This window comes from Mercenaria mercenaria, chromosome 3 (genome assembly GCF_021730395.1).
Source record: "Mercenaria mercenaria strain notata chromosome 3, MADL_Memer_1, whole genome shotgun sequence".
Classification (NCBI taxonomy): Eukaryota; Metazoa; Mollusca; class Bivalvia; order Venerida; family Veneridae; genus Mercenaria; species Mercenaria mercenaria.
In genome coordinates this window covers 41,311,312-41,327,356 of record NC_069363.1, presented here as the reverse complement: position 1 = coordinate 41,327,356, position 16,045 = coordinate 41,311,312, and the positions used below count along the sequence as shown (strand labels likewise).

At 34.9% G+C, this 16,045-nt stretch overlaps 1 protein-coding gene across 1 annotated transcript in view; it reads right to left on the bottom strand.

Moving 5' to 3' along the window:
- Positions 1-217: 217 nt before the first annotated feature.
- LOC123524985 (muscle, skeletal receptor tyrosine protein kinase-like) overlaps positions 218-16,045 on the bottom strand; it is a 92,206-nt gene continuing 76,378 nt past the window's right edge. Inside the window, exon 9 of the mRNA XM_045303646.2 lies at positions 218-13,017. Coding sequence (XP_045159581.2) covers positions 11,840-13,017 — 1,178 coding nt within the window. The 3' untranslated portion in view covers positions 218-11,839. The remainder of the gene's footprint in view (positions 13,018-16,045) is intronic.

Below are 16,045 nucleotides of genomic sequence, written 5' to 3'. Positions count from 1 at the left end.
ATTTTTTGGTTATTATGAATGATCAAATGGAAGGATAAATCTATAATTATGCACCCCCAACTTTTGGGAATGCGTAAGTCTCCTAATTATATAACAGCCATATTTTATCAGTGCTGATATGGATTCCATATGGGAAATTACTGCATGGTACTTCAGTGTTATTAAGAATACTCATAAAATAACAGTCTGATAGCACAAACAAGAAAAAATAACTCCATTTCATTTTGTAAATAATTTTACTCTTGAGAGCATATTTTCTGTACAGTGTATACAATTTATCATACACCACTTATTCCATATATTCAAATAAATATTGAGACATATAAACATTCATTCAACAAAAACATAGCACTAGACTAAAATGTAAACATATATTTTACCAATGCACTCTAAAATGACTGAAAGTTCTGCATGCAATAGTACACATTTAATTTTATCAAAATAATGCTAACAAAGAATTATTGCTAGGTTTTCATATTTTAAATAAAAAGTTCGAGACTTTCCTTCCAATTTTGACTGACATGCAAGAACTCAGAATTTTCAAGGGCTTTAAATACCTTGGTTTAGCAACAGGTCAAAATATCAAAGCCAATTTTACCAAGATCTCCTTAGATATTCAAACTGAGAATATTTAATGGTCTTTTTCTTTTTTTTTTTTTTTGCAATAATTTTGCATAAGTCTTAAACAAACTTTGTATGTATGCAGACTTTTATTTTATGATATTAATCCTTATCAGAAGTTTCAGCCAGATTTTATAAAATGCGATGTTAATTTTAAAATTTCTTACTTAATTTAATCACTTGATGATTTTTTGGTTCGGATCTATGGTATAATTTATTTTCGTTTGTATCACGAAAACCTAGCAATACTTTCAAATTGGCCTTACAAAGTTTAGACAATTATTTACATATGAAAAAAAATGTTTAATATAACCAAGTCTAACAGTATAATACCTCCAACAGAACTTTCTTTTGTTAAACTTGTGACAACATTAAAGTAGTTTCATTCCATCTACCATTAATACATATTACCAGAATTTACAATGTGACAATTTTCATGAAATCCTCAGCAAAAAAAAAACATGATAAAGGGTCATTGATAGATGTATATATATGGTTAAACTAACACCCTTACAGGATAAAAGCCGAGTTTTGCAGTATTTTTTAACAAAATCTTTTAGCATAAATATAATAAGACAGATTTACCCTTTATTTTTCAGTATTTTACATACTGTAGATATGATGTTTTTGCAGAATTGTTACTTGGCAATCTCTTAGTCAGCAGCAATTTTGCACTATTAAGGATATGCAATTTGTAACTTGTTATGTAACTGGATGTAATGGTGGCTGATATTGACGGATGTTTATAAATCGCAAACCAAACCAAAATGTTAATGAAAAATTAAATGAATGCAAAAATTAACCAATCATAGAGCATTTCCCTGCAAAAAGTTGAAATATCTTAAACACCTGTATAAAATTTCTTGCAAAATTTTCTCACACATTGAAAAATATTCTTGTTCATAAATAAAAATAACAGAAACTGCGATAACATGAATTTAAACAAACATGAAGAAGACAAATTACATTCAATATGTTTCTCTTCCTCTGCCAATTCCTTCCAACCAATGTTTCTATTTATTCAACAAAATGCTCTTTCATCTTATACATACACTTGCCTTATCAAAAAAGCTTCTTTTTACCTAATCTTTATAAAACATCTGCGGGTATGATGTTTATTTCCTTATCTTTTAATAAAGTATCAACGTCTAAGAAGTGTGTCTACAAACCTTATCAAGTCATCGGTTAAAGTCTGCAGGGGTCTTTGATTTAATATTCAGCCAACCGGTTTTAAGTACGAGATCCTTAACTTAGCTTCACAGGAAACCGGTGCTAAGAATACCCCAGTAATTCTACAGATGTGTTTTGTGATCCTTTTTTTTGTTTAAAAGATACATAATGCTTATTTTATTTCCTGGTATAATATAACATCTTAGAAAAATCTTCTGACAAAATTCCTCTGATAAAAAGTTTTAGATGTTTTTTCGTTTATTTATTTAGTTTACACACTTGTATATTTCGCATTACAGCAAAAGCTATCTTCATTTTTTTTCTAAGTAATTCAAGAACAATTTTAGATAATATGCAAGGCACAAAAGTATCATGGAAATATTTGTATTAGATTAATTGCAATAAAAAGTTTTGAAGAGAAAGTAATTTCTCAGGAAACAAGAAAATTAACCACAATTTAATACATTTAGCTTCACTTTAGAATCACTACTTGTTAAGACAATAAAAAAACAAGTTTTTATAAATGTTATTGTATGCAGACATTCTACAGAAAGAGTAATTATTTCAAAACATTTGACCGAGATATTCTGACAAAACTGGCTTTATTCTAACAAAGTATTATATTTAATCACAGCTTGGAAATTCCTACCATGTTATTTATACAATTAAGTCACAATATGAGTGTCTCATACCATTAAGTTCAAACATATCTACTAAAAATAACTTCACAAAATGGTCATATATCAGTGCTTCTCATGCAGTACAGATACACAATATTTGTCTAATTAAAAAAGAAATGGTCAATCGTACCATAAATACACTTCAAAATGTTGAATATTCGTCTCTTACTCTCCCAAGCATCTTTCAACCAAAGCTCTAAAATTCATAATTTACATCATATCTTTCTCCTTTGCCACAATTTAATCCAATTTTCTTAGAAAAATGTTTTTACATACTTGGCTACAGTAGTTGTAATCTTATCAAAGACTCCCTACGCGACTTTGTACGTCCCTATCTCAATAATATCTACGTTTTAGGAAACCGGACCGGCAGAATTTTTTACCATCCTCCCACTGATATATTAGCTAATGACTTTTTCATGAATGAAAAGCTAAATCACTTAATCTAATCAATGTTTTTATCTATTTCATTACAGGGACCCATACTGAGGTACAGTTATACAGATTACTGTATTTTTTATTTCATACCGACTTTTTTAATATTTAACTCCTTCCTGTTGATATTATCAGTCACCCAAAGAAATAGCATCATCTGATTAAGTTTATGAAATCAGATTTCCAGGCTTTGAGGATTATGGGACTCTGTGGTTACATAAAATCTTAGATAAAATAATCATTAGGTTTTCAGTGGAAAATAAATCTGGTTGCAGTAACAGGAACTTTTATTTCTATAGCTTAATCCTGCAGACCTTAAATTTTTCTTGTGGAAGTCCCCGCCACCTACTCTGATGGTTGAGGAAAACTTCCTTACATGCTTAAACTATCTGCGAATTGAATATTTTCTGTAATTAAATTACCCTAAGAACTATGCACCAATGCCCCCATCAAATTTAGCTACAGGGCCTGAAAACCATGAATAGTATGTATGAAATACTGCCGGATACAAATGCCTCCACATGTAATAATCATCTGCAGTAAATAAAAACTGAAGTATGAATAAAACTTTCATTATGAAAACGTGGTCCCTAAACAGAACTTACAAATTATCTAGTACAGAAAGAGAAAACATCAACTAAAAACTGTTCTATGGTGACAAAAACTAGATGTTTGTCCATAGGACACTGGTGCCAAAACTGCTGTCATTGTATGCATATTTTTGAATAAATCAAGGGCCATCACTCTGATCCGGCTGTGTGAAATCCCATGCTGAAATAACAATCTAGTGATGGATGGTCACACATAAAGACAAAGGCAAATCTAAGTCCCACCAAAAAACTTTGAGGGGTACAAAAAAGCAGCCAAACATTTTTCACCATGTTATATCTACTATGATTTCAGGGAGACTGAGGACGCTTAAAATGAAATACTCATAGTCCAAACATTTCTCTTTTTCATTCCTCTTTCCCCACTCAGAAAATGTGTAACAATTACTGGGAGCACTTATGTAAGACAATTTAACAAATTTATACTTAAGTATGTAAAAAGAACTGTATGTCTACGAAACAAGAAAAAATCTGTAATCTGTTTATGAAATGCTCTTTATGCTTCTGAGATTTCTCAGCATTAACTGGTTCAATTTTTTGCTTTCTCATTTTGTCAGATATGGTGAGAATCTTCACAATGGCATCAAAATATGAGCTGCTTCATTACAACAAAACAACAGTTAGATTTTTTTTTCAGATTTTCAGATTAAAATCAGTTCAGTTCAAACTGTATTTATTTTATAAAATAGTATATCTAGTAGATTTCAACATATACCAAGAAAGAGATATAAATAGGAGCTGAATATCAAGCACAAGTATATGGGCAGTACTTTCAAATTCTGCCATTGACAATTCAGAAGACTTCAATTATCACGATGACATTTCATGCAGACAACACATTCTTTTACATCTTTGCAGAAATGTCTGCTCACTGCACAAGGCTGTTTACTGTTAATTCTTGCATAAAACCTTTGTTTTTTTGCCGATTTCGGGCATGCACAAACAGGGAAAAAACGTGTACAAACAAGGAGATTCTCGTGAGCACGCGCTGTTGGTGAACGTTTTGAATATGCTGTTGCGGGTCCAACGTAAGCAAATTATGGATCCCGAATCAATTTTGGCTGAAGTCGAAAGGTCCGAGATTTATGAAATCTTTTCATCTGCATTTTTATTAAAAATATCATTTTTCAACCTAACTTTACTTTAACTTGTAATAAGCGCTACCTCTCTTGATACGCGACTGAATTGACGTTCCTTATTATTGTATTATTACGCGTATTTACTATTAGACTCAAAGTAAGTTTACACGCCGCGATTTAATCCCTGAAAATGATAGGCAAACAATATTTACAAAAATACAATTTCGTTTTCCAAATTAATTTGAGTCGAGAAAGTTGACATGCTAACTTTAAATCTTACACTAAAACTTTTAAAACAAGAGGACCATGATGGTCCTGAATCGCTCACCTCTTCCCACATGACCCGGTTTTGAGTATGACGTCATTATTTGACATAGTGACCTAGTTCTTGAGTTCATGTGACCCAGTTTTGAACTTGACCTAGATATTATCACGATAAAAATTCTAACCAATTTTCATAAAGATCCATTGAAAAATATGGTCTCTACAGAGGTCACAAGGTTTTTCTATTATTTGACCTATTGACCTAGTTTTCGAAGGTACGTGACCCTGTTTTGAACTTTATCTAGATATCATCAAGGTGAACATTCTCACTAATTTTCATGAAGATCTCATGAAAAATATGGCCTCTAGAGAGGTCACAAGGTTTTTCTATTTTTAAACCTACTGGCCTAGTTTTTGACCACATGTGACCCAGTTTCGAAACTGACCTAGATATCATCAAGGTGAACATTCAGATCAATTTTCATGAAGATCCATTGAAAAATATGGCCTCTAGAGAGGTCAAAAGATTTTAATAATTTTAGACCTACTGACCTAGTTTTTGACCGCAGTTGACCCAGTTTCAAACTTGACCTAGATATCATCAAGATGAACATTCAGACCAACTTTCATACAGATCCCATGAAAAGTATGGCCTCTAGAGAGGTCACAAGGTTTTTTTTATTATTTGACCTACTGACCTAGTTTTTTAAGGCACATGACCCAGTTTCAAACTTGACCTAGATATCATCAAGGTGAACATTCTGACCAATTTTAATGGAAATTTATTCACAAGTATGGCCTCTAGAGAGGTCACAAGGTTTTTCTATTTTTAGACCTGCTGACCTAGTTTTTGTCCGCACATGACCCTGTTTCGAACTTGACCTAGATATCATCAAGATGAACATTCAGACCAATTTTCATACAGATCCCATGAAAAATATGGTCTTTAGAGAGGTCACAAGGTTTTTCTATTATTTGACCTACTGACCTAGTTTTTGATGGCACGTGATCCACTTTCAAACTTGACCTAGATATCATCAAGATGAACATTCAGACCAACTTTCATACAGATCCCATGAAAAATATGGCCTCTAGAGAGGTCACAAGGTTATTCTATTATTTGACCTACTGACCTAGTTTTTGAAAACACGTGACCCACTTTCGAACTTGACCTAGATATCATCAAGGTGAACATTCTGACCAATTTTCATGAAGATCTCATGAAATATATGGCCTCTAGAGAGGTCACAAGGTTTTTCTATTTTTAGACCTACTGACCCAGTTTTTGACCGCACGTGACCCAGTTTCAAACTTGACCTAGATATCATCAAGATGAACATTCAGACCAACTTTCATACAGATCCCATGAAAAATATGGCCTATAGAGAGGTCAGAAGGTTTTTCTATTATTTGACCTACTGACCTAGTTTTTGATGGCACTTGACCCAGTTTCGAACTTGACCTAGATATCATCAAGGTGAACATTCTGACCAATTTTCATGAAGATCTTGTGAAATATATGGCCTCTAGAGAGGTCACAAGGTTTTTCTATTTTTAGACCTACTGACCTAGTTTTTGATGGCACGTGACCCAGGTTCGAAGTTGACCTAGATATCATCAAGATGAACATTCAGACCAACTTTCATACAGATCCCATGAAAAATATGGCCTTTAGAGAGGTCACAAGGTTTTTCTATTATTTGACCTACTGACCTAGTTTTTGATGGCATGTGACCCAGTTTCGAACTTGACCTAGATATCATCAAGGTGAACGTTCTGATTAATTTTCATGAAGATCTTGTGAAATATATGGCCTCTAGAGAGGTCACAAGGTTTTTCTATTTTTAGACCTACTGACCTAGTTTTTGATGGCACGTGACCCAGTTTCGAACTTGATCTAGATATCATCAAGATGAACATTCTGACCAATTTTCATGAAGATCTCATGAAATATATGGCCTCTAGAGAGGTCACAAGGTTTTTCTATTTTTAGACCTACTGACCTAGTTTTTGAAGGCACGTGACCCAGTTTCGAACTTGACCTAGATATCATCAAGATAAACATTCTGACCAACTTTCATAAAGATCCAATGAAAAATGTGACCTCTAGAGTGGTCACAAGCAAAAGTTTACGGACAGACGACGGACGACGGACACCGCGCGATCACAAAAGCTCACCTTGTCACTTTGTGACAGGTGAGCTAAAAATGTTTGTGTCTACTTTACACATCTATGCAGTCTACTGAAGTAGTGATGGTGTGTAATGTAAAGCATAAACATGACGAAGCGTAAAGTTTGAAGAATTTTTCCATAGTTAATGAACATTTGATGAACAGAAGGTATTTATTATATATTTTTCAATTTATTTGTAGATCTCACCAACCATGTTTGAGTTTATAAATCCAATCTAAGTTGATTATATCGATGTTGGAAAAATTCAAATTTTTGTGTTTATCAAACTTTAATCGCGATGGGGTGGGGTGCAAAGCAAAATTTTCTAGTTATAGGCCTAGAGATTTCATTTTTAACGACATGAAGAATATAGGTATCGATACCAGTTTCTATTAAACGATAATATTTACATTTAAAAAGCGTAAGGGACAGACTATTAATTTAAACCAAGCAGAATTGTATTCTGTCGGCACCTCACCTGCAAATTGTCTAAAGACAGGATGCCGTGTACAATATGCCCTTTTCTCATAATTCCGAGCCTCTAAAGCTAAAGTTCCTACCGATATATCGGAAAAAGGGGAAGTCATGCTTATTTTACATATATTTAATATTAAAGAAATTACCACAACAAGAATGTCCGTTCGACACGTATAAAATATGCACTGTTTCTGTATGCCCTGGAAATGCATAAATAAAACATGTGTCCATAACAACCTGAAACGGCCGACTTCGATCGACTAATGTCAGCTGAATAGTCTTGCTTTTTCGATATTTCCAGCACTTTAGTTGTGTTTTATGCAAGAATAGCGATAACACACGTTTGTTTCGTGAAACAACATCTGCAGAATCCCTCGGGCTATGTTGGTGCACTCGCCCTACGGGCTCGTGCACCAACCAATCCCTTGGGATTCTGCAGATGTTGTTACACAAAAAAACGTGCGTTAACCCTACAATGATTCATACTTTGTATTATTTCAAAGGTCACTGAATGATATGATGTATGATACAGCCAAACCTGCCTTTGCGGCCCCCTATGTTTAGAACCCACTTACTTTCAGTGGCCAGTCAGCTCAATTTCCCAAATATTTTTTTTTTTTGTTCTAAATTCCACCTGACTGAAATGGCTACCTGCCTTAAGCAGCCGTATGGTCTCATTCCCTTGGCTGGCTGCTTAATACAGGTAAGACTGTACATATTGAATGAGATTTGCCATACTATCTTGGTCAAACTTGCATGGGACTTGCTTCCAAATTCATATTGTTACCATGGTAAATTTCAAAATATCAAAAATATCCGAAATGTTTTAATAAATCATGAGTAAATATGATTTTAATTTTTTTTTATTTGTACCATAATGCTACTAAGAACAGCTAAATTTTCATTGTTTTTCATCACAATTTTACTTTAATTACCCCCAATTTACCTCAATCAAACTTCAGTGTCACAATGTTTCAAATGGTTTCATTTAAAAAAAAGTCCTTTTTTTTTATGTAAAAGAAATTGACATTCCATATATTCCTAAACTAATGCCCCCCCCCCCCCGTGCGTCACATTTTGCAAAAAGAGGGCGTAATATTTTTTTGTTCCAGTATTTTTTTTAGTAAATATAAATTACAGATCCTACTTCTAATGAAGGAATTGTATCAATTATAGCACTCTCACAGTGCTGGGCCTCACTTACGTTTTAATTTCATTTTTTATGTTTTGTGTGAAAGTATGATTGGGGGTTTATTAGTGGGAGGGCCTTAATTAAGAAATATGTGGTAAACCTGGAACCCATTTAAACATGAAGTAGAATAGCAGATATAAGGGTTTGCTTAAATCGAGTAATTATTTATACAAGAGAACTTTTGTTCCATTTCATATTCTTACATGCAATATCTCCAAACTTCAGCATTACAATAATAATGAAACATATTATTTCCTTATTTATAAAATTAAGAAGTTACTTTCATTTCACACTGCAACTCCCTGGAAACTGAAATATTGTCCTACATTTTTATGAGACAGAAGATTTTACCCTAACATTTCTTTCCTTATACACTGAAATATGTTCATGTATTCAGAAGTTTCAACAAAAACAACAAGTTACTGGATTTATTTCAATGTACAACTTACTGACATATTAAAGTGAAAATATAGAGTTCAAAAATCAGAAAAAAATATCACAAAATGAAAATTAATTTTACTCCAGTATTGGGGGACAAAAATATAATCTGATAGTAATGTAGTATATGACAATGATTTTGGTCTAAAAGTATAAATGTTTAACCTTTAGCATGCTGGCGGCAAGTGTATCTTCCTTTGCGACCAGTGCAGACCAAGATCAGCCTGCACATCCGTGCAGTCTGATCATGGTCTGAATTGTTCGCTATTCAATCAGTAATTTTTCAATGAACACCCCTTTGAGCAATAAATGGTACTGTCCAAATTGAAAGATAGACAAGTCCATTTTAGTAAATTAGCAGGTTGACGGTTAAACAAAACTGAGGATGAGGGTCTCTGTAAAGACCAAAACTAGATGGTTACTTAATAAATTATTCTGGCCTCGTGTTTTGATGTGTAGTTGCTTGTATCTATTTCTTAGCAAAATTAAAGGAAAGAAATATTTTACAGTTAAATTTTCCTTCATAAACTTGTTTACAGAATCAAACATACTTCTGAAACTTGTATCTCATTTTATAAGAAAAATATTAATTCTGGTTTTGAACACTATTGTAACTTTTAAGGTGATTCTGCATAACGTCAATAGCTCAATCTCTTATTTTACAAACACCTTAAAGCATAAACAGTTCATTTTTTCCTACACAACAATAAATAAGTTAAACTTATACATTAGCTCCCTTTAGTTATAATACCATCACACAGTCAGCTATTTACAAATGAGCATTATAATGAGAATAATGTAACATAAAAATGTAATAAAAAACAGTGTAACACAAAGAAAAATGAGACAAAATGTTAAGGTATACATCACAAACTTTGAGCTTTAATATATTCCTGAACAAAACTTCACAAAGTCCACTGTCATGATCTAATAAATGCATTTATGCTTTTCTAACAGATCTATGTGAGTAAATGATAAAAATGACTAATACAAACCAATGTATGAATAGATATTTGAGCCGTGCCATGAGAAAACCAACATAGTGGGTGTGCGACCAGCATGGATCCAGACCAGCCTGCGCATCCACGCAGTCTGGTCAGGATCCATGCTGTTCGCTAACAGTTTCTTCAATTCCAATAGGCTTTAAAAGCGAACAGCATGGAGCTGACCAGACTGCGCGGATGCGCAGGCTGGTCTGGATCCATGCTGGTCGCAAACCCACTATGTTGGTTTTCTCATGGCACGGCTCATTTACTTGCCAACTCAAGAAAAATATCAATGTAAATGGTGGATGACAATTTGGCAGTTTACTGTATCCATGTAAAAACAATCTGGACTCATATGCATCTACAACATACAGTCCATTCCTTGGACATCAGTGTATACAGGTCTTGATTACATCTTTTATTATGCAACTTCTTCCTTTGTCAATATACAGTCTTTTCTAGAGGAATCTGTTATTTGCCCAACACCATTTTTACAGTCCAGTTACTCTGCCTCCATAATACCAAGCCCATCAATCTTTGATTCATATCTAGGTATTCTTTACCTTTCTTACACAAAAAAATCTTGGATTTCGATAAACATTTTTTTTTAATCTTTACTTCTGATACACTTACTCTTCCAAAAAAAAATTCCTGTGTTTTAAACTTACTAAAAAAAGTTTTTTTCAAATACTTTAATAATATAAAGGTCTCATCATAAAAAGTTATATGAATGTTGGATCTGTATCTTCAGTGTAATTCAGGCTTTTACAAAATAACTAAACTGCACTAAAAGTCAGTCAATGTGCAAAACCTTGAAAGAGTTTCCCTTATCACCAAGAAGTATGCAACATTTTGCACGTTGGGTGACAGATTAGCTGATAAGAACTTCAGAGTTCCCAACAAATTATTCAGATGCTGCAAAAAACATTTCTAAACAGTATAATTATTATCTAGCAGCCACAACAAAATCAGTGTGTAGGTAAACTTTTCCCAGAATTCTCTTCTGTCTGGAGTTTCAAGTGCAGAATCACAACATCAAATTGTAAATAAGATTTGAGCCGCACCATGAGAAAACCAACATAGTGCGTTTGCGACCAGCATGGATCCAGACCAGCTTGCGCATCCGCGATACTGGTCAGGATCCATGCTGTTCGCAAACAGTTTCTCTAACTGCAGTAGGCTTTGAAAGCGAACAGCATGGATCTTGACCAGACTGCGTGGATGTGCAGGCAAGTCTGGATCCATGCTGGTCGCAAATGCACTATGTTGGTTTTCTCATGGCGCAGCTCATTTAGTCTTAAATAACTCTGAAATATCAACTGTAGAACAAAGACTGTTACTTTTTCAAATAATTAAATGATTCCAAAATGGTCATACTAAAATGCTGCCAAGTTAGAATTATAACAACCAACATGAATCTCCTGTAACCTACAGTACTACAGACCAGTTTTCAATTCCTATTTTTTTTAACTCCTTTGTCTACTTCATACTTTTGAGCCATTTCCCTTTCATTAACAAATCTAACATAAGAAACATTCCAAAATATATGCCAAGAATTTAGACTACTTTTTTTTTCGTAATGTGTTGGAAATTTAAGTTATTCCCTAGCTTGTGGTATCAAAATTATGTTATGTCTCTGCAAAAGAACCCTAGTATCATTCCATTTTGATAGTGGACCTAAATGATATAAACTGAATCATGTTTTCTATAAACCTCATCATACCTCACTAATATCTTTTGTTCTTTTTTTCAACAATTCTTCATGAAAAGCACTAACAGAATTGTATAACATCTGAAACTTTGGTCTATGTGATGGTTTTCTGCTCCAACATTTGAGCATCAGATCATAAATTTGTTGTGGGGTATTCTCGGGACACACTAAATTCTTCCCGTCTTTTAAATATTCTACCACTTCCTCGTGTGTCATGCCGTAATACGGCTGTAAGGCAAATGAAAATATTTCCCACAGAATCACACCATATGACCAAACGTCTGATTCCACGGAGAATTTGTTGTACAAAATTGATTCCAGCGGCATCCATCGGATCGGAATCGCATCATTATCGCTACCCTTGTAATATTCTAGTCTGTGTACACTACGCGCTAGACCAAAGTCAGAGATTTTGACAGTGAGATTATCACTTATTAGACAATTTCTTGTCGCTAAATCTCGATGGACGTAACTTTTTTCAGACAGATAAACCATTCCCGCTGCAATCTGCTGGGATATATCCATCTGGTCAATTAAGTCTAATGATAAAGTTTCACCTTCACGTAACTGAAAAGTGTGATGTTTTCTAACATTCATATACATTTCTGGACTACAAATTCGTAAGTAGTCATTCAGATCACCTTTACTCATAAATTCAAATAATAAACACATAGGTTTTCCAATTGCACATACCCCTAAAAATTTCACTATATTTGGATGATCGAATTCAGCCATCAAAGATGCTTCGCGTTCAAAGTCTGCTTGTAAGTCATCTGAAGCATCTTCTTTAAGCATTTTGACAGCGACATACACTTCTTCATCATGTTTCAATATATTTGGTGCTTTTGCTTTAAATACACGACCGAAAGCACCCTGACCTATATCTTTGATATAAATAATGTCATTTCTCGGATATTCAAAAGCTTGTAGTTTTGGATTCAACCTGATTGGCTCCTCCACAACATGATATGACATGTTCGCTGGTAACTTCTGGATGTCTATTTCCAAATCATCTTGCGGCGTATTTTTGTACCGGACGACTTTTCGCTTGTTATACACAATATGGTAGCAGACTATGGCGACAAAGCCAAGTACAAATACGCCAACAGATCCAACAACAGTGATGATCAGAATGGTTGACCATGACATTTTTAACTCTTCCTTAGGAGATTCCATCTCTTCACCTACAAATACATAATGTTAAATATACTGATTTATTTACTGACATTTGTAAGTAGTAAAAAAATAACAATACATTTTTCAATTGTGTAGAGTGTAGAGTCATATAATTCAATCATTTCTTTTTAAGAAATTGTATATATGTATATCTGGGTAGGACTGAGAAGACAACTCGAAATTATGAAAAAATATCATTACAGCATGATAGTACTTTTTAACACAATTTCTAACATAATATTACATTATAATAAGTTCCTAGTCTTACTTCTGTTTTCAAATTTTCTATACATAATACACATTAGTCTGTGAATAAACCCTCTTACTCCTGTTTTTATACAGGTTTAACTGTACACATTTAAGTGCAGTTAGCAACTCTTGGCAAGGAATGACAAGATAATAACTTGAGCTTCCATCATTCTGTGATAATTAATTGCCAATTACACTTTGTTACCGCACATCTCTCCATGTTTTAACTGAACAACAAAGAAACTAGTTGCTAAAATAAGTTAAGATTAGTCATAACAACAATATCAATAATGTTTTATATACCTCTGCAAGAAAGAAACCACAAGTTTTCCAAAAGGTGGTAAATGAGAAGGAATCGGAAAAGAAAGAGGGGACTTAGTCCTATTCTCTTCCAGTAATGAGGTTTTTCAACAAGAAATGCTATTTTTAGATACTTGCTATTCAGATGACAACCTCTAAAAGAAAAATCTTGAGGTATTCAAACAGAACTGTTGGAGGATTAATACTACATTTTTAGTCAAACCAAACATTTCTATTACCTCTTGCATACAGAGCTTCTTGCATTCAGAATGATAGTGTTACATCCTCCCAACAGAGCTTACAAGATACACTTCCGTGTTACACTGTCCCTGAAGAGCTCACAAGACACACTCCCATGTTACATCCTCCCCACAGAGCTTACAAGATACACTTCTGTGTTACATTGTCCCCGAAGAGCTCACAATACACACTCCCATGTTACATCCTCCCCACAGAGCTTACAAGATACACTTCTGTGTTACATTCTCCCCCAAAGAGCTCACAAGACACACTCCCATATAACATCCTCCCCACAGAACTTACAAGATACACTTCTGTGTTACACTGTCCCCGAAGAGCCCACAAGACACACTCCCATGTTACATCCTCCCCACAGAGCTTACAAGATACACTTCTGTGTTACATTCTCCCACAAAGAGCTCACAAGACACACTCCCATGTTACATCCGCCCAAAAGAGCTCACAAGGCTCACTTCTGAAATGCTTTCTCCTTACAGAGTTCACAAGACACACTTTTAGAACTGTGATATTCTCCCAAAAGAACTCACAAGACACCCTTCTGTGATACATCCTACCTAAAGAGCTCACAAAACATACATCTGTGAATAACTCTTCCTACAGACCTCATAAGACAAAATACTTCTGTGATGTTGGAGGATAAAAAGGCGTCTTTAGTCATTTACCTCTTGCATACTGAGCTTCTTACATTCAGATAAATTCTCCTTAAAGAGCTTACAAGGCACACGTCTGTGTTACATCTTACCCAATGAGCTCAAAAGACACACTTCTGTCATACATTCTCCCAACAGAGCTCACAAAATATACTTCCGTCAAAATTTTTCCTCACCGAGCTCACAAGACATACTTCTGTGATACACTCTCCCCACAGAGCTCGCAAGATATGCTTCTGTCAAAAATTCTCCCCACAGAGCTCACAAGACATTCTTGTGAGATACATTCTCCCAACAGAGCTCAATAAACATACTTCTGTCAAAACTTCTCCTCACAGAGCTCACAAGAGATTTTCACCACAGAGCTCAAAAGACACACTTCTGTGATGCACTCTCCCCACAGAGCTCACAAGACATACTTCTGTGATACACTCTCTCCACAGAGCTCACAAGACATACTTCTGTGATACACTCTCCCCAAAGAGCTCACAAGATATGCTTATGTCAAAAAGTCTCCCCACAGAGCTCACAAGACATTCTTTTGTGATACATTCTCCCTTCAGAGCTCACAAGACATTCTTCTGTCAAACATTCTCCCCAAAGAGCTCACAAGACATACTTCTGTGATGCACTCTCCCAACAGAGCTCACAAGATATACTTCTGTAATATATTCTCCCCAAAGAGCTCACAATACATACTTCTGTGATACACTCTCCCCACAGAGCTCACAAGATATGCTTTTGTCAAAAATTCTCCCAACAGAGCTCACAAGACATTCTTGTGAGATACATTCTCCAATCAGAGCTCACAAAACATATTTCTGTCAAAACTTCTCCTCACAGAGCTCACAAGACATTCTTCTGTCATACATTCTCACCACAGAGCTCACAGGACACACTTCTGTGATGCACTCTCCCCACAGAGCTCACAAGACATACTTCTGTGATACAATCTCTCCACAGAGCTCACAAGACATACTTCTGTGATACACTCTCCCCAAAGAGCTCACAAGATATGCTTCTGTCAAAAAGTCTCCCCACAGAGCTCACAAGACATTCTTCTGTGATACAGTCTCCCTTCAGAGCTCACAAGATATTCTTCTGTCAAACATTCTCCCCACAGAGCTCACAAGACATACTTCTGTGATGCACTCTCCTCACAGAGCTCACAAGATACACTTCTGTAATATATAATATTCTCCCCAAAGAGCTCACAAGATATACTTCTGTGATACATTCTCCCCACAAAGCTCACAAGACATACTTCTGTCAAACATTCTCCCCACAGAGCTCACAAGACATACTTCTGTGATGCACTCTCCCCACAGAGCTCACAAGATATACTTCTGTGATATATTCTCCCCATAGAGCTCACAAGATATACTTCTGTGATACATTCTCCCCATAAAGCTCACAAGACATACTTCTGTCATACATTCTCCCCAGAGAGCTCACAAGACATACTTCTGTGATGCACTCTCCCCACGGAGCTCACAAGATATACTTCTGTCATATATTCTCCCAACAGAGCTCACAAGATACACTTCTGTGATACATTCTCCCCACAAAGCTCACA